Below are 16,235 nucleotides of genomic sequence, written 5' to 3' on the forward strand. Positions count from 1 at the left end.
AACAAGATCAAGTAACCAAATACTTCATAAAGGAACATATTTTAATCAATCTTTAGGTAGGGTAGTATCGTGCCCAAAAGCCCATTCGAAATTAGTTGTATTATCTTCTTTAAGGCAAGGAAATACCAAACCAAACCAACCCCCCCCCCAAAAAAAAAAACAAAACAAAAAAAAACAACACAGTATTTCACAGAGGAAAACTAACTTAGGATATCATCTTAGAAAGGTCTGGAATTAGGCAATTACTGAAAGGAGATGCTAGCAGCTCTCTTAAAAGCTGGTTAACTTAGCCCACACAGTCCATTACCAACACCTTCAGTTTTTCCTACCTCTCTTATTCCCTCACTCTATCCACTCATCCCACTTGTTTGCTTTCAGCTTCTGAAGATTTCTGATCTCCATTTATCCTCAAGCAGGCCTTCCATTCCTCTTACTTTCTTTAAACTTTTCTGACAGCACCCAATATCTTCTCTGTACCTCATTTGAGTTCCAAACACATTCTGAGACCTCCTAACTTTCTTAAAAAATTTTCACATGCCTTGGAAGCTACAGCAGAAATTGAAAAGCTGTAGGCAGACACAAGTTAAACACCTAGAGCAATTAAAAGTGGCAGCATAAAAGGGCTAAGGGGTACTTTTTGATGTGGTAGTAAGCACGAATGCTTGTCCATAATGTGTCAATATTGTCAGAGAAAAACATAAATCAAGGCAACACTCCATTACTTAACTGTCTCAAGAGACCAGTCAATGCAGTTCATCTGGACATTAGATTTCCAAATCTTGGAATTCTATGCAAATCCACTGCAAACCACATTAAGAAACCACCCCAGATCTTTAGCACTAGTTACACTCATCTCTGAGTACCACAGATCTGAAATGATTTAGTAGAGCGTCCTTGTCTCAGTTGGCCTACCTGGTCATGTAGAACTTGTGAACTAGTGCCTAAATACATTAAAGCTGCATCCATAAACAACTATTAATAGAGATACAAAACTGCTGCATTCATGTTTTTGGACTTGGGATTGTTAGACATTATTTCAGCAAGTCATAAAACTTCGTATGTCTCTCAGGTATTTATAGCAACAGCACAACCGTGAGCAGCTAAAAGTTGTTTTAGAAAGGTATTTATACTCACATACTACAATAAAAAGGTCTCATACTAATCTCTGTCAAGATTTACCCTGAGGAAGGGAGTTCCATGTTGCAAGCACTTTTAAAGTTGACTTACATGCTGTAGCAAATGCCTGGCTGGTATTACCTATGCAACCATAGAGGTACTTGGTAAAGACATAGGTGTTCTCTTGCACTAATCTTGGGAGAATGAGAAATAGAGAAATAGTTTTCTTGTTGGCAGCAAAAGAAAACGCTTTTCCCTAAACAGATACTTCAGACATACAAACCACGCAATTTAGATCTCAAAGGCAAGATTCCTGAAAACCCAAGCCATGCAGTAGTAACGCTAGGTTACTCAAGGAAGATCCTTGAGATCAAGCATAGAAAACCAAGCTATCTGTACCTCCTTGCACACTTGGTCCATGTGATCTAGATAACCTCTGTAAATAATAAAAATGCCTCTTCCAGGAACAGAGGTACTTTGGCAAGAATGAGTAGCTTATGTTAGTCAGTTTCAAGAACTAATAGTATTCTCTGGTGTCTTGGAAACAAACTTTCATAAATTCATATTCACCTTGAGACATTTACTTTTTCAATTTCTTCCACCTCAAGCCTTTGTTTTAGATACACAAGCTAATTCAGTCTTTTCAAACTTTGAAAGAAACCACAAATATTCTAGTCTATGCCACACATCAGTAGGTAATACTAAGGAAACAGGCTTCAGGTGACATTCACTACTCATGCAATTAAACACAGTTGTTACTTCTGGCTAAGAAAACTCACTGACAGGGCACAATTCTTCCCCCCCTTTCACGGAAGGATCAGTCTTGTTACAAGCATTTATAAATAACTCTGATATTAATCCTTACTGTAGTCTATGGCATTTGCCTGAGACATTAGGCTGTCACACATATATTGTAATACCTATGTCAGAAATACTTTTAGTTTTTTTAGAACTGTACTCATTAGATAATAAACATTTGTGCTTAGCAAGGTATCAAGTTCTACAGATAAAGTCCAGGCCAACTGCAGCTTAGACAGAAAAGCTCCATTCAAGATTTGTCTTGCTGTAGTTTCATTGAATTTAAGGACAGTAACTTCTGACAATTTCTTTTAAAAGGTATTTTGTAAATAATAGTAGTAGTAGCCAAAACTTTTTTTTTTTTTTTTTTAAAAGATACAAAGGTGTCAGCTTATCCCCACCCAAGTTTTCAGTAGTTAATAGTTTTAGTCTTGCAAGTGACTTATGAGTTGGTATAACATGGCTTTGTTGGTGAGACCAAAGTCTCACACCACCCCTACTACAGAATACACTACATTAAGACAGACTACTTAAGTTTGACACTTCAGTAGTCAAACATAACATTCCCTTTGGTAAACATCTTGTATCAATTACCAGGCCAGGACGACAGCTGTCTAGTTCAGCAAAGCAGGGAAAGCTCTGCTCTGGAGAAAACAAGCTCTAATGCATTATCTATGCCAGAGCATATCTGCTTCCTTATCAAGCCTAGTGGAGTTGTTTTTTGTTTTTTTTTTTGCATCTTTGTAAAATCTGAAATGGGAATCCAAAAATCTGCAACTCTTCTTACAATGAAATTTCAATCTTGAGCAGTCTCACCGATTTCACTCCTCATATCAGTATTTTGTTACTTACAAGACTGACTTCTCTAGTGTATGGATTTGAAGGTACTATTTGTTGAATCAAGCTGACCCAATTTTAATTTGGGCAAAGCTCACTTAAGTGAGATATAATATCAGGATGTTGGCTTAACACAGTGTCGCAATATACACATATACTCATGAATTTTAGATTCACAGCAAGGCTCTGTACAGTCAAGTAACTTTGTCTTCACTAACAAAAACAGAGCACCTTTGCCCATCACACATACAACAACGTCAGAAGAGCACACCAGTGTCAGCTTTAGAGAAAGTACACCGCAGTTTTGGCAGAAAGAAAAGAAATAAAGAGCATTGGGACCAATCTGTAGCAAAGCCATCTATTATTTCAGAGAAAATAAGTCAGATGAAGACAGCACACTTCTTACATGTCAGACTGATTAGTTACTACTACTCCTGTTGTGCATTGTAATACACCCACACCATTAAATGCATTTATATGCAATACTAATTCTACCCTTCAGAAAAAGGAAGGCCAAGGAATATTCTATTTTGTCATAGACATCACCTTTACTGTTTTTCCAAGCATGACAACTTAAGTAAAAAAAAAAAAAAAAGTCAGACCACAAAACATTTTGAAGTTTCAACTACCACCATTTGTTTTCCTTCTGTGATAGTAATTTATACACTTTATTTCTGAACACCCTCCTCCCAAACCTTAAGTGGACTTCAAAAAGCTTTACAAGAGAAAGAGCAAGTCAAGATTAAGTTCAGTTTTGTCTATTATTCCCAAAGTTACAATTGCATCTGGCAGTTCCATATCTTCCACATAATCACTCAAAAATCAGAAGCAGTTCTCATTAATGCCAATTCATTTGTTCACTCAAGCCCTGCAATATAGGAAAAAAATTACGCTCATAAGTAGTTTATAATGCTGTCTTGGGACACAAATGTCTTAGTACAGCTTAAGAGCTTCCCATGCATCTGGTTTAGCGGCTACCAGACAGACAAGGGCTAAATTTGCTTCAACTTTCTGGGGGATATCTGAGAGGCTGAAGTAAATGCAGAGGCAAGATAAATGCATGCTCCAACTGTCTTAGCTGGGAGTCAAACGCCTCAGTGTTAAACAGCAGTCTAAAGAAGCATTCCCTTCCTACTAAGGGGGTACTCTAAATACTGCTGCTTGACAGAAAAAGCTTAAAAAAATGCTGTAGCTGTGAGTTTACCAAAAAAAAGCTGTTTTCAATTTTCAGGAAGGGGGAATAGAATGAGCAATTCAACAGTACACATGAAAAGCTTGCATCTTTTCACTGACTTATTCACTTCACAATCACTGACAAGACTGATGTACATATTTCTGCACCTGCACTTGTAAAAGCAGATAAAATATTTAATATGTAATTTACAATGTATTTTACCAGCTTGGCATACAAGATGAACAGAATATATCAAAGTAGTTGACTGTTATAGGCTTGTGGAGACCCTGCAAAAATATTACTTCAGATATCTGCTAATTTAAAAAAAATCAATTTGCATTTTAGAAGTGATACAATTCAATCTACCACAAAATACAAAGAGCTGCAAAAATGTATACCATTCCAACAACAACGTATATAAGTTATTAAATAATGATCTGATTTAAAAGAATATAAATGAAGCCTTTAAGTAGGTCTTTTCTACATGCATATTATTCCTCATTAAAGAAAAGTATGTAAAAAGGCCATTGGTAATTGCTTTGTTAACCACTGTAGAAAATGCCAATTCTCTGGTCACAGACGCCACTAGTTTAGCACTTAAGGTCTCTGCAGTGTTATGTGTGATTATTTTTAAATACTGTTAATTCTATTACTCCACTGGTAAAGAATGTGTGACTTTGAATATGGCAGTCTTCATATTGAGAGGGCAGTGATGCACAGTTTTGTTACTATCCAGAAGAACAGCACCCGCCGCTGCTCTGTACTTGGGGTTCATCGTCAATGATCTGTACACCTCGCCTTGCTGTTCCTGACTGACTGGAACCATTGCCTCTTGCTCTTTCATCCACTTGAGCAGTTTCTATCATTCCTGTAAATGAAGTGTAGTAGATGAAATGCATTAGTACTCCCTTGCATTTTTACACAAGGCTCTAAGATCTTAATCTATGAATTATGCACACAAAGACCAGTTCTCTTACTAATTATGCAGAAGTAAGCGCTCTGGTATCTCATGGCATAGTTTTAAGAAAATACTTAAGTGTTCTTCCTAAAGCAGCAAATACTCAGAAGCTCCCGTTGACTAAAGGAAGACCTTAGATGCTCAGATGTTCTGGAGTCGGTGACTTCAAAAGCTAGATTTACCCACCCATTGTAAGAATATTTATTAAACAAGAAACGCAACACACACACACATCACTCCTCAAAAAAACAAACAAACAAAAAACATAGAAATGTTTTGCTTAAATTCTTATTGCTTAAGGACAACACAAATGGGGTAAGTTCCTTGTGCTGTATTTATACTGCATATATGTGCATACTGCATATACTCCCACATTCTTTATCATTTGCTTCAGCTGCTGCATAAGATTTGTGTAATAATGGCTTCAAATTCATGAACTGTAATTCAGGAATCTTGTCAAGTGATGTCAAAGATGTTGCAACAGGGTATAAAGTATACAACAGTCAGAGCAATCACATAGAATGACTGCAGAATGTGGAGTAAAATTGAACTCCAACCCAGGACTCCAACAGAGTGGCAGAAAGACGTTCTTAAAGTACAGTATGAATTTGCATCTATACATCAGGCTTCCATAGTTGTTATAACACACAAGTAGCTTGAAGTAGACTCAAGTGAAGCCAGTTCTTCTCAATAGTTTAAAAGTTAAGGATTTTCTATAGGGTTTGAAGCATTCCTGAAACCTTTTCATGGAAGAGCTCTATGAACAAACTAGACAATACCTACTTTTACAAAGGTCAAGAAACAGTTCTTCAATTCCTTTGTTCTGTTTAGCTGAAGTATGATAATGTTTTGCTCCAACAGATTCAGCGTACCTGTAGGAAGGCAGATAAAGAAGAGCTTCATTGCACTGAAGAATGCAGTTTTCCTAAGCCACTTCACATGAAGTGGACAGAACTCAATTCAAAATAAAAACTCTTAATCCACACATGCTGACTTAAAGAGAATTGCGGTTACAATAGAGTGATTCATAAAAAAAAAGATTAATTGAAAATTTCCAGTTTAGAAATATATTTAAACTACAAATGTTGATTTTCAGTGATGTACAACTCACAAGTTACACTTTAGCCAGTGACATCCCAAGACATCCCAAGGCTCAAATATGAACAGAACACTTAGCAGCCAGCGAGCCATGGCTGGTTTACGCTGCCAGCTGTTAAGAGCATCACAAGTTTATTACTCCAGCATAATTCTGCAATGACTGTTTCTATTAATAATTGGTGTGACTTACGTTTCTGCTTCTTGCACTGAAACATGCCTCTCTTTTTCCAAGTCTATTTTGTTACCTGTTGGAAACAATTAATGTAATCATTTTATCCCATCATTTTCTTACAAGCTGTCCTAATAAAAATTGGCTCTGAAACAGGCCTCTATCTAGACTGTGCCAAATGATTTGAAAGTTCCTTTCACTCAAACATACACAGGCAATGAACTTCTATCAAGAGACCAGGGATAGCTGAATAACTCAGTAAATTAAAAAAGAAAAGCAGTGTGTTTTGTTTTGTTTTTTTTTTTTTTAATCAGACAAACTATCTGTGCCACAGAAGGTAGCTTTCATGGAATATCCATACATCTAACCTCCTGAAGGTGTTTTAATTACTAGATCTGATTTTAAAACAATATTTACATACATTTGTAAAAAAATGCATTGAAATATCCAAGTTTTAAGAATTATTCTCCCTTGCAAGCAGGTGATTCTAAAAACAAAGAAGTATCTATCTGTGCCACTAGAAACAGTGAATAAACAAAAAAAAAAGGAGTCTGAGTCCTTGCAAGAAATGTATGTAGCACATCTGAGGTTTACGTTCCTTTGTTCAACTACGCAGTCTGCATCTATCTGTACTATGCACTTTCGCCATTAACATTTTTTCCAAACTCTCCTTTTCCTCAGTTGTGATCTATTGAAACTTCTAGCTCAAATTGTGTTTTTAATTTTCAGATTCACATAAGCTTTACCCCTTCACATGCACAAACTGTCAAAGCATTTGGAAGATGTTATTAACCAAAAGAAACTTTTCTGATTCAGTCACTAGAATTAGATGTTAAAAGAACTTACCTACTATACATAAACAGATTTCGTTTCCCAACATTTTTCTTAATTCCTTAACCCAGTTTTTTACCTGCATAAAGAATAGAGATAAATTTATTTTCTCTTGATATCCTACTAGTGGTTTGGGCACTGCAGAACTGACCCATTTCCACCATTAACTGTTCACCCTAATCTTGAAACAGACATGTTTAGAGCAACAGATTGACCAAATATTCTTTATATTGCTGAAGAGCCAGGTGCAGATGATTTTAGTTCACAGCTGAAATTTAGAGCAAAGCAACTTCTACAGAATGGTTCAGTTACTCCAGAAATTGAACTTGCATTCACATTAGTCCCATTCCAAAGAACAAGTTCACTACACTGACCGCTTTAGGGCAGGCATGAGATCTTCAGCCACGGGACCATACTAACACATCACAAGTGGTTCCTTAAAGGTAGAAGTACCTGAACCAAATCTGAACCAAGTTTATCAGATTAGATTATAACAGATGCTTTTCCCTAAAGGAACAGATGAATGTTGAGTCAGCTGGCACTAAGGGGTGTTATTAATTTTGCTGTCATGCTTTGAAGTTGGATGGTCACTGCATTGACTTGGAGATGCTATTTTAAGGGAGTTTAAGCTGTAAAGAGAGGCGACCACTCCAAAGACCTAAAAATAGTCAGGATACATGATACATAGGTAGTTATGCAGTAACTTCTGCAAATTAACCTTTCCTCTTACTTCTGAGAGGTAACTTAAATATCCTAATATAACAGCCTTTTCACTAAGCATGGCTCAGCAGAAAAAGGCCCAAGTTGAACTGGTACTCACAAGTCACAGCTCCACAGACAGGGGCCCGATGCTGTCAGCACTAAGTGCTTCACTGGCCCTACATCAGACTGTTTAAGTTGCTTATTCTGCTGTGGAACCATATCCTGATACTACTTGTATCACTGCTAGCCCAAGCCTAGCCAATACAACGATAACTTCTCACTCCCCTCCACAGAACTCCTACTACTTTTACTACAATCTAATCAGGTCCAGACTCACCTAAGAACGTGTCAATACTTTTCAGCTGGAACAACAACACAGTAGTACCAGTCTGACATAGGACCGGACAAAAAGTCATCTACCCTGACCTGATCAATTGATTCTGCGGTAAAATAGTTGATCATCAAATTTCATATTAAACAAAGCCTTGGAAGTCTAAATACCTATTCTTACTGAGAATGTAACATTTCCACTGTCATGTATTGTGATTTCAGAGCTCAGATTTGTCAAAGGTCACACCACTTAGTATCTTTTAGCAATTTGATTTATACAGTAGAAATCAGTACTGTATATTATTGCAACAGAGCCACTTTACATTTTATAGCCTGCCACAGTTAACTCATACATTAGTTCTCTAGTGTTCTTTGAATAACTGTACTAGACCTTTATTACGGGTAGACTTCAGAAAATACTAAGGTATATGTACACTTTCATTACATGGCCTGAATTTGCAGATGTAGCAGAAGATGAACACGTGGCAAAGTCAGGTATCATTCCTATAATTGAGGCAAATTAAGCATAGATGCTATTGCTGAAACAGAAGATTCCCATGTATGCACTCATATCACAAATTCCCTCTCAGTTTACATCTTACATTGAGGTAAAAGTCTCTCCAGTACCTTCTGAAAAGAATCTTCATCTGTTATATCATATACTAGAATAGCGCCATTAGAATCTCTGTAGTAGATCGGCCCCAATGCATGGAATCGTTCTTGACCAGCTGTATCCTGCATTTAAAATATTCCTGTTAGCATAGAAGACTAAACAAACGATACTTCAAGAAATCCAAGTACTTCTAAATTTTACTTTATTACAAAGTCCCTAACGTTTCAGTTCTATCAAGCAAGTACTTTTTCAGGAAAACAATTTGTTTAACCAAGAGGGGAGAGGGGACGCGCAGTGGAGAGGACAGTGTAGGAAAGCAAACATACCCATATTGCAAGGTTTACTCTTTTCCCACCAATATTTAGCTTCTTTGTAAGAAAAGATGCCTGGAAAACAAAACAGAGTTCAATTTTTTACACACAAGTGTCTCATTTGACTTCAGATTTATTTACTAATGAAAACATCTGAATCAACAGAAGACAGATTCCTCAGTCCAAATACTCCTGGAAGAAATACCCAGAAGGCTGGGTCAATACTAAGCCAGTTAGTCATTTCACTACAGTTTGCCAGAAGTCTATTCGAAATAAATTTGCCTTAAGCCAGTCATTTCCTGCATCTTTTTGCTGTTGTTTTCTGAATGACTTAGGAAGGATACGAGGGTTGTGTGTGAGGAGTTCAAATTCAGAACGCTCACTTTTAAGTCTAATCTGAACTTAACATTTCATGACAGTACACAAAGGAACCAGCCTACATGCCTGCATTTACAGGTTGCAAGAATTCACAAAATAGTTCACTACTAGCAAACTATCACAACAAAATAAAGGGGTTTGAGTTTAGAGCCAAGATTAACTTCTGTCTTTTTCCTAAATTATACTCAGTTTTCCTTTTACCTCAGTGTGCAGTCAGCTATCAAGCACTCGGCGGTATATTAAGATACATTCATCACAGATTATTTGAGTCTGGCCTGCAGCATCTCAACACTAGGCCTCTGCATGAGAGCAGTGACCAGGCACCGAGCTGACTAAAAATCACGTGGATGTGGGAAGGGAAAGTGTCATCAGCCAGGTCAGCTGCTTGAACCAGCCTGCTGCTTAACTGCATAAGCAACCAGTACCCGCGCAGAAGACCACAGGAGTTCAATTTACACCAGCCTAAACTGCTGTGAAAGTAACTTTCTGGAGTGCTGCCTGTGTTACACTAACCCAAGTCAGCTCCTAGAGCAGCTCCTGTCCTGCTGCTTCTCTGGGATCGGTAGGACTGAAGGGGAGATGATTCAGGAATATTTTCTGGAAAATATTTTCTTCTTTTCTGAGAGAAGTTCACTGCGAAGCTTTCCACAAAGCCTGATAAACGGAGCAGATCCAGAGAGAAGACAGCCCGCAGGGAAGAGAAACACCCAGAAACCTTCCCACCAGCAGGTAGAACAGACTGATCCCTGTGACCACTGGCTGCAGCATACCTCGCAATTCCTGCTGCCCTTCTGGTCTACAGTAAGGTGGCGTACGTCAACTTCAGGAAAAACTCCAGGCAGCCTGTTTGAAGTACGCCAGGCAACTTGTAACAAACAGCTTAACAGCAGCACAGCAAGTCTTACACATCCGGCAAGCTTCAGCGGATTTTCAGGCAAATCCAGAGTACTGCACAAGTTATTTTACAGCTTTCACCCAGCCGTCCCTAAAGATTGTATGATCAGTGCCTGGTCTTCATGTCAGTTTGTTCTACAGCATCACAGCTTAAAAGCCGTATGCTTCAAAGTGAGTTCAGAAGTTTCAATGCACCAGCACTTGGACCACATTAAGAGGAGCTACGGGTTAGGCACACTGAACCAAGCTTGCTTATTTATCTGCTGTACTCAGCACTTGACACAGTATTGTAAATCTCAGAGGAAAAGCTCTTCAGGGCACTGTTGGCTTTTGTCACTATAATGAAAAGTCAGCTCTACTCAGTTGATACAAGTTTCACAGAAACAGTTGAGAAACACGTTTCTGGGCCTCTGGACCAAAATGAAGAAAACTCTCACCGAAGCAGGAGTTATATTTAACACAGAACACAGTATTCACAAGGTTACGTCATCGGGGCCTCAGACATTGGCCCAGCAAGGGTAATTGTGCTATTAATTGTCTGACATATCTAATATTAAAGTGGGTTTCTCACCATAGATAAACCTGTTTTTTCTGTGTTTTTGGTTTTATAATAACCTCTCCTCCAGGTCACTCCAGCTTTTGATACAAATCCTGCCTTTTAACAGTGGGATACCTCCTCTCCTGTACACCCAAGTATTAGAAGGCCAGTACACTCGGATCAGCCTTTTAGCATCTTCTATAAGAAGTGACAGGAGGCAGAGGCAAGGACATTTAGGATTGGCTGTTGCACTTGTTCTCTGTATTAAAACTTGATGAATTTGTACTTTTTAAGATTTAGTTCAATAAGATCTTATCTCTTTGGCTAGGGATCTATCCTAGATCAGATATCCTGATTACAAGCAAGTTTGTATAAAAGGCTTGCTTGATAACAACACCGGAACCTGGTATTAGAAGTGGCTGAGGTTAATAGTGAGCAGAAAGCTTCGTGAGCATACTGTGAGAAACCGTCAATACTGTAATACGCATTAAATGCTTAATTCCCCTGTGTGTTCATATACTTGAAGAATACTGTTAGCAGGCCCAGTTCTTGAATTAATTGGTACGGGTAAGTCTGGCATAATAAGCAACCAGTTAAGTGCATGTTAAAGCCACAGTGGCGCGCACTCTAAGACTAAACAACGAATATCCAACTGTATAAATAAAACTCCCCCCACACAAGTTCCAGTTGTCTCATGAAGAGTGAGGTTATTTCTCTTCATTAATTCTGAACTTAGAGAGCAAAAAGCTCATCAAGTGACAGGCAGGACATGGCACCGTTTAGAAATCTGGGGGGTCCCACACGTAAAGAGCCTTAACTATCAGTTTAAGGCAGCAAGCTCTGCATCCAACCTAGTTTAGAAAGAAAATATGTTGCTGCCAAGAGCATCATAGCCTTTTAAAGCAATGCAGGGCAGACAGCATTAGATAATCACACAAAGAAGAGGACTTGACATTTGTTCGACTCTCTTGAGACTCCACTAAATTGAGTATGAGAGTTAAGTGTCAGTCACGTCTTGCTTTACAATCAATAATTCCTTTCCATATTCTTTTCATTACTATGGCAATTCGCTTTTGTTAGGACTTTCAAAAACACAAGTGTACAGGTTCTCGGTTAACTCGAAGATAAGTAATCTCAAACAGCTCTTTGAAGTATGCTCCTGATTTGGGTATTTTGACTCCAGTGTCTTATGACTGGTCTGAAGAATACTTATGCACTGAGAAGAAAAGGATAATGCAATTACAAGAGCTAAAATACCATTTTCTTCACGTGTCTGCAGAAAATCTTTTCCCTTTCCTTTCATTCTTTTTTTAAGAGCTCAGTTCCACACGTGCCTCAGGCCCTGTTGAGAGGGGATAAAAGGGCCTGAAGACAACGACCCAGCTGGAAAAGATTCTCTTGAAAAAAATAGGAGGTGTGCATCACCCAGCCCTCGACTGCATTATCACCAGGCACATAAACATCACACACAGCATAGAACCACCTTGTATTGCTTTTTTCCAAGCTGTCAACATCCAAGACAACTCTGCCAGGTCAGCCAGGTCCCCCAAAGCACTGCAGATCGCTCGATGTGATCAGCATCACCACTTGAGTGGCTCTCTCAGGTTGGGTACTTGGCAGCCCTCCAAATATTTGAGAGATTAGTACACAAAAGTTATATTTATCCTGAGCAATTAACAGACAGCATCCACCCAAATTTTAAAAGGGCAGTTTGACAGTAGGTGGTGGTGTTATTATAAGAATATTTCCAGTGTATTTCACTTGGCCTCAGTTCACAGCTTAGGAGCTTCACTATATGAGAGCACTGACCTCAATGTTTTGATCAGTGGGAACCAACTCTAACTGTTCCACCAGGTCTGACAGCAGGTTACACGTTATTATTTCTTGTAAAAAAATAATAATAACAACAGCCTTTCCTGCTTCAGCTTTTTTCATATTATTCTGGGTACATTTTCCTTCAGCAAACCAGTAGCTACTTTAATTTCAGTTTGCAGGTCATTGGTGTGTAAGTGCATGACTTCAAGCTAACAAGATTTCAGCAACATGTCCCAGCAGCCTCCTAATCTCGACATAAGGAAGTCCCAGGTCACCATTTCCCTCTCGCTAGCGTTTAGGGAAGGGAGGGGTGGGGGAAACCACTCCCTTTCGCTAAAAACATCCTTACCAGAAAAAAAGAAAGTCACCTTTGTGTGTGTGCACACACAAACCTCACAACAGAGTAACACCGGTGTTAGAATGCAGATAGGAGAGGATAGATGTACATTTAGATGAAAGGTTCGCACTGCCCAACGTGGCTTCCTGTGCTCTCCCATCACTGGGGTGACGCAGCAGGAAGCACCAGGCAACCTCTCCAAAGCACTTTCCAGATGTCTCACCATTTTCGTGGTGCAAAAAGGTTGGCACAAGGTACAACAGGACTTCCACACCCCTCACAACTCCCACACCAGCCCCCGCTAAATCAGATTACTGTGGATTGAGGCCCTCATCCCACTGACCAGCAAGATTTACAGGCGGCTCATCACCGTGGCTCCTTTGCTGCATCAGGAGCCAAGTATTTTTTAAATTTTGGCTTCACTGGAACAAAACTCATTTGCTGCAATACTTTGAACTGATGCCATGAAACGGAGCCACTTTACCAGATTAAGCCCTTAATCGAAAAAAAAAAGGAGCTCTTATAAAAAAAATGTCACTTGGTTGTTTAATCAGCTTCTCCCTATCTTGTTTTCAAAGGGATGTTTTGATTTTGTTTTTTACTACACCTTCCTTCTACAACTCTGAGATGCAGAAAAACAAAACCAAGGCAGATTATACCTGACAAGCACATGTTATATACAGTCTGATTAAACGACAGCTGACACTGCATTTTCCAATCAATAAGATGCATGTGGCTAAGGAGGTTCGGAACAGAGAAGCAGGGAACAGGAGGGTGACCTGAGATGTATCATGCAGTTAAAATATACATTTAGCAAAGAGAAGCCTAGTCACAGCAGAGGGACAACATTTCAGTATCACACGTGAGCATGCGTTCCTATTCCTTTACAAACATTCTCCTGCCACATAAACAGGGAAAGACAAAAGCTCTCAGGCTGTAGCATCTGGAGAGGACATTTTAGGGTCAACATTTTGGGCCTGCTTAGAGTTCCCTATCACGACATCTCTGCGCCAATTCACGTTTTGCTTCTAATTTCAGGCTTTCTGCCACAGCAGAGCTACATCCCATAACAAACTACTCTACTACTACCTTGAATTCAGCTACACACAATCACTTGCAGTGCACTTTAAACACAATTGTTTGCTCAACACCACACTTTGGGCAGTGTAACAGCACAGAGTACAACTGCACCCCTGCCACCTACGAGCCACTGACCGCTCCTGTAGCACAGCAAATGTTAGGCACCTCCATGGCAATCAGATCCACAATTAGCCTGGTATAAACACCTCATCATGCCGAGTAACCCTAACAATAGATGCACCCAACAGCTGAGCACGAACTTGAAAATGTTTTTAGCTATTTATAACAAAAATAGAGCGACAATATCTGTTGGTGAAACGTTCACTGTGTTGTTTCCAGTGCCTCTCTCATGCTTCCTTTGTTTTAAGGGAAAGTTTCACCCTTAAATACTTCTGAGACACCCAACCCACAAGAATTTTCCCCTAGATGTGCATGAATAGCACACAACTACGCAGAGGCTCTCTCCTGGCACCACCTACTATTTATTCTGCGTTGCACAGGAGAAATTCAAAACCCACCACTGGCCCACGTGGTGGCAGGGTTTGTTTGTTTCTTTATTTGCAAGAAAAGTGCATTAAGTGTAGCGAATGATAGATACAGTGCTATACTTCTGTATATATGTGTATAACTGGCAAAAAAAGATGCTGTGTAGCTGGCGTAACAGCAAATGGAGAGGATAAGGGCTCAGAGAGCCCAAAAAACATGTGTGGGTTGTACAAACCATGACATGAAGTTTAAAAACACATTTTCTGTGTCCGTGTATAAAATAAAACGTGTGGATGTTGCAATGTGGCACACACACCACTCGGTATGAGCGGGTGATGGAAAACACCTCTTTGGAGCAGACACCACCGCACGCCTGTACGCGGAGCATCATTTCTCGGTTGTTTATAAGTTGGCTGACAGAGAGCCAGGCCACAACTCTGGGCGATACCGTGACAGGCAGGTAAGCCTCGGGCACCTCCTCAGCGTGCGATCCGTAAGCTCTGACCCCCGAGGGCCTCCTGCGGGGGCTGCCCCTTCCAGGCGCGGCTCCCTCGGCACCTCCACCGCCGGGCTGCCGGGATCCGAGGCTGCGGCTCGCAGGAACCCCTGAGTCATCAGCCCACCGCCACCGCCTCCAGCCCTACCCCCCCACACACCCACCCCCCCCAAATCCCCACCAATTCGCCCCAAAAGCCCCGCCCCGCACCTGCAGGGTGGTGATGTGCTTGTCGTTGAACTTGTTCTCGCAGTAGCGCAGCACCAGCGACGTCTTCCCCACGCAGCCCTCGCCCAGCAGCACCACCTTGAAGGAGAAGCTGCGACCCCCGCCCGCCGCCGCCCCCGGGCCGGCCCCGGCCCCCGCCGCCGCCGCCATGGGCGCCCCCAACGCCGCCGCTGCCGCCGCCTCACATCCACGGGCCGGGGGGCGGAACGCGGGGCGGGCCGGAACGCAGCAGGCACCGCCGAGGTTCCCGGGGGGAAACCGAGCAGGGGGGGGACACCGAGGGGCACAGACCGGCTCCGCTCCGCACCGCTCCCCCTCCCCGCGGCAGGCGGCCCCGCTGCCCGCTAATGGCGGCTCCTTCCTCCTACGTCACACGCCGCCCGGTCACGCGCGGCGCCGCCGCCAATGGGAGGGGCGCGAGGGGCGGCGGGGAGGGGCCGCGCCCAGCGAGGGAGGGGAGGGGGTAAGGAGGGGCGGGGCCGCCCGCCCGCGGGAGCGCGCGGCTGTGACAGGGCTGCCGCGGGGGGCAGGGAACGGGGCGACATAAAGTCACTGGGGTGGGAGAAGCCCCGCGGGATCGCCTGGGCCAACCACCCCCTACCGCCACTGTCACCACTGAACCCTGTCCCCAAGCACCACGTCCAGCCTCTCCTTGAGCACCCCCCGGGGCGGTGACTCCACCACCTCCCTGGGCAGCCCGTCCCAGTGCCTGACTGCTCTTCCCGAGCAGAAATGTCTCCTCATTCCCACCCTGAGCCTCCCCTGGGGCACCTTGAGGCCATTCCCTCTGCTCCTATCACCAGTTATCTGTGAGAATAGGCCGACCCCCAGCTCCCCACACCTTCCTTTCACGCAGTTGTGGAGAGCAGTAAGGTCTCCCCTGAGCCTCCTCTTCTCCAGACCAAACAACCCCAGTTCCCTCAGCTGCCCCTCAGTGTTACAATCATGGGCTTTGTTTTGTCCCGCCAAACTTCTGTGCCCTCATCCACATAGGCTGTTAGAATCTAAGTGTTTGCTAAAGCAGTCCATGGTAAAGTGCCTCAAAA

At 41.7% G+C, this 16,235-nt stretch overlaps 1 protein-coding gene across 1 annotated transcript; it reads right to left on the bottom strand.

Moving 5' to 3' along the window:
* Window positions 1–3,095: 3,095 nt before the first annotated feature.
* RAB21 (RAB21, member RAS oncogene family) lies at window positions 3,096–15,565 on the bottom strand. The gene is made up of 7 exons (XM_082771865.1): window positions 15,172–15,565; window positions 8,953–9,012; window positions 8,641–8,748; window positions 6,997–7,060; window positions 6,172–6,226; window positions 5,667–5,755; window positions 3,096–4,793 (listed from the first exon to the last, which is right to left on the bottom strand). Exons 1-7 carry the CDS (start codon window positions 15,337–15,339, stop codon window positions 4,654–4,656), a joined length of 684 nt encoding a protein of 227 aa, XP_082627991.1. The 5' UTR covers window positions 15,340–15,565; the 3' UTR covers window positions 3,096–4,653.
* Between the last annotated feature and the right edge of the window lie 670 nt (window positions 15,566–16,235).

This window comes from Aythya marila, assembly GCF_965140915.1.
Source record: "Aythya marila genome assembly, chromosome: 1".
Taxonomy (NCBI): Eukaryota; Metazoa; Chordata; class Aves; order Anseriformes; family Anatidae; genus Aythya; species Aythya marila.

What these genes read in the sequence shown, in the direction of transcription:
- RAB21 (XM_082771865.1), bottom strand. Translation starts at nt 15,339, where the DNA reads ATGGCGGCGGCGGCGGGGGCCGGGGCCGGCCCGGGGGCGGCGGCGGGC. An exon ending in AATCTGTTTATGTATAGTAG is followed by an intron (nt 6,227 to 6,996) that starts GTAAGTTCTTTT and finishes TGTTTCCAACAG; the next exon opens with GTAACAAAATAGACTTGGAA. An exon ending in TCAGTGCAAGAAGCAGAAAC is followed by an intron (nt 5,756 to 6,171) that starts GTAAGTCACACC and finishes GCCTTCCTACAG; the next exon opens with GTACGCTGAATCTGTTGGAG.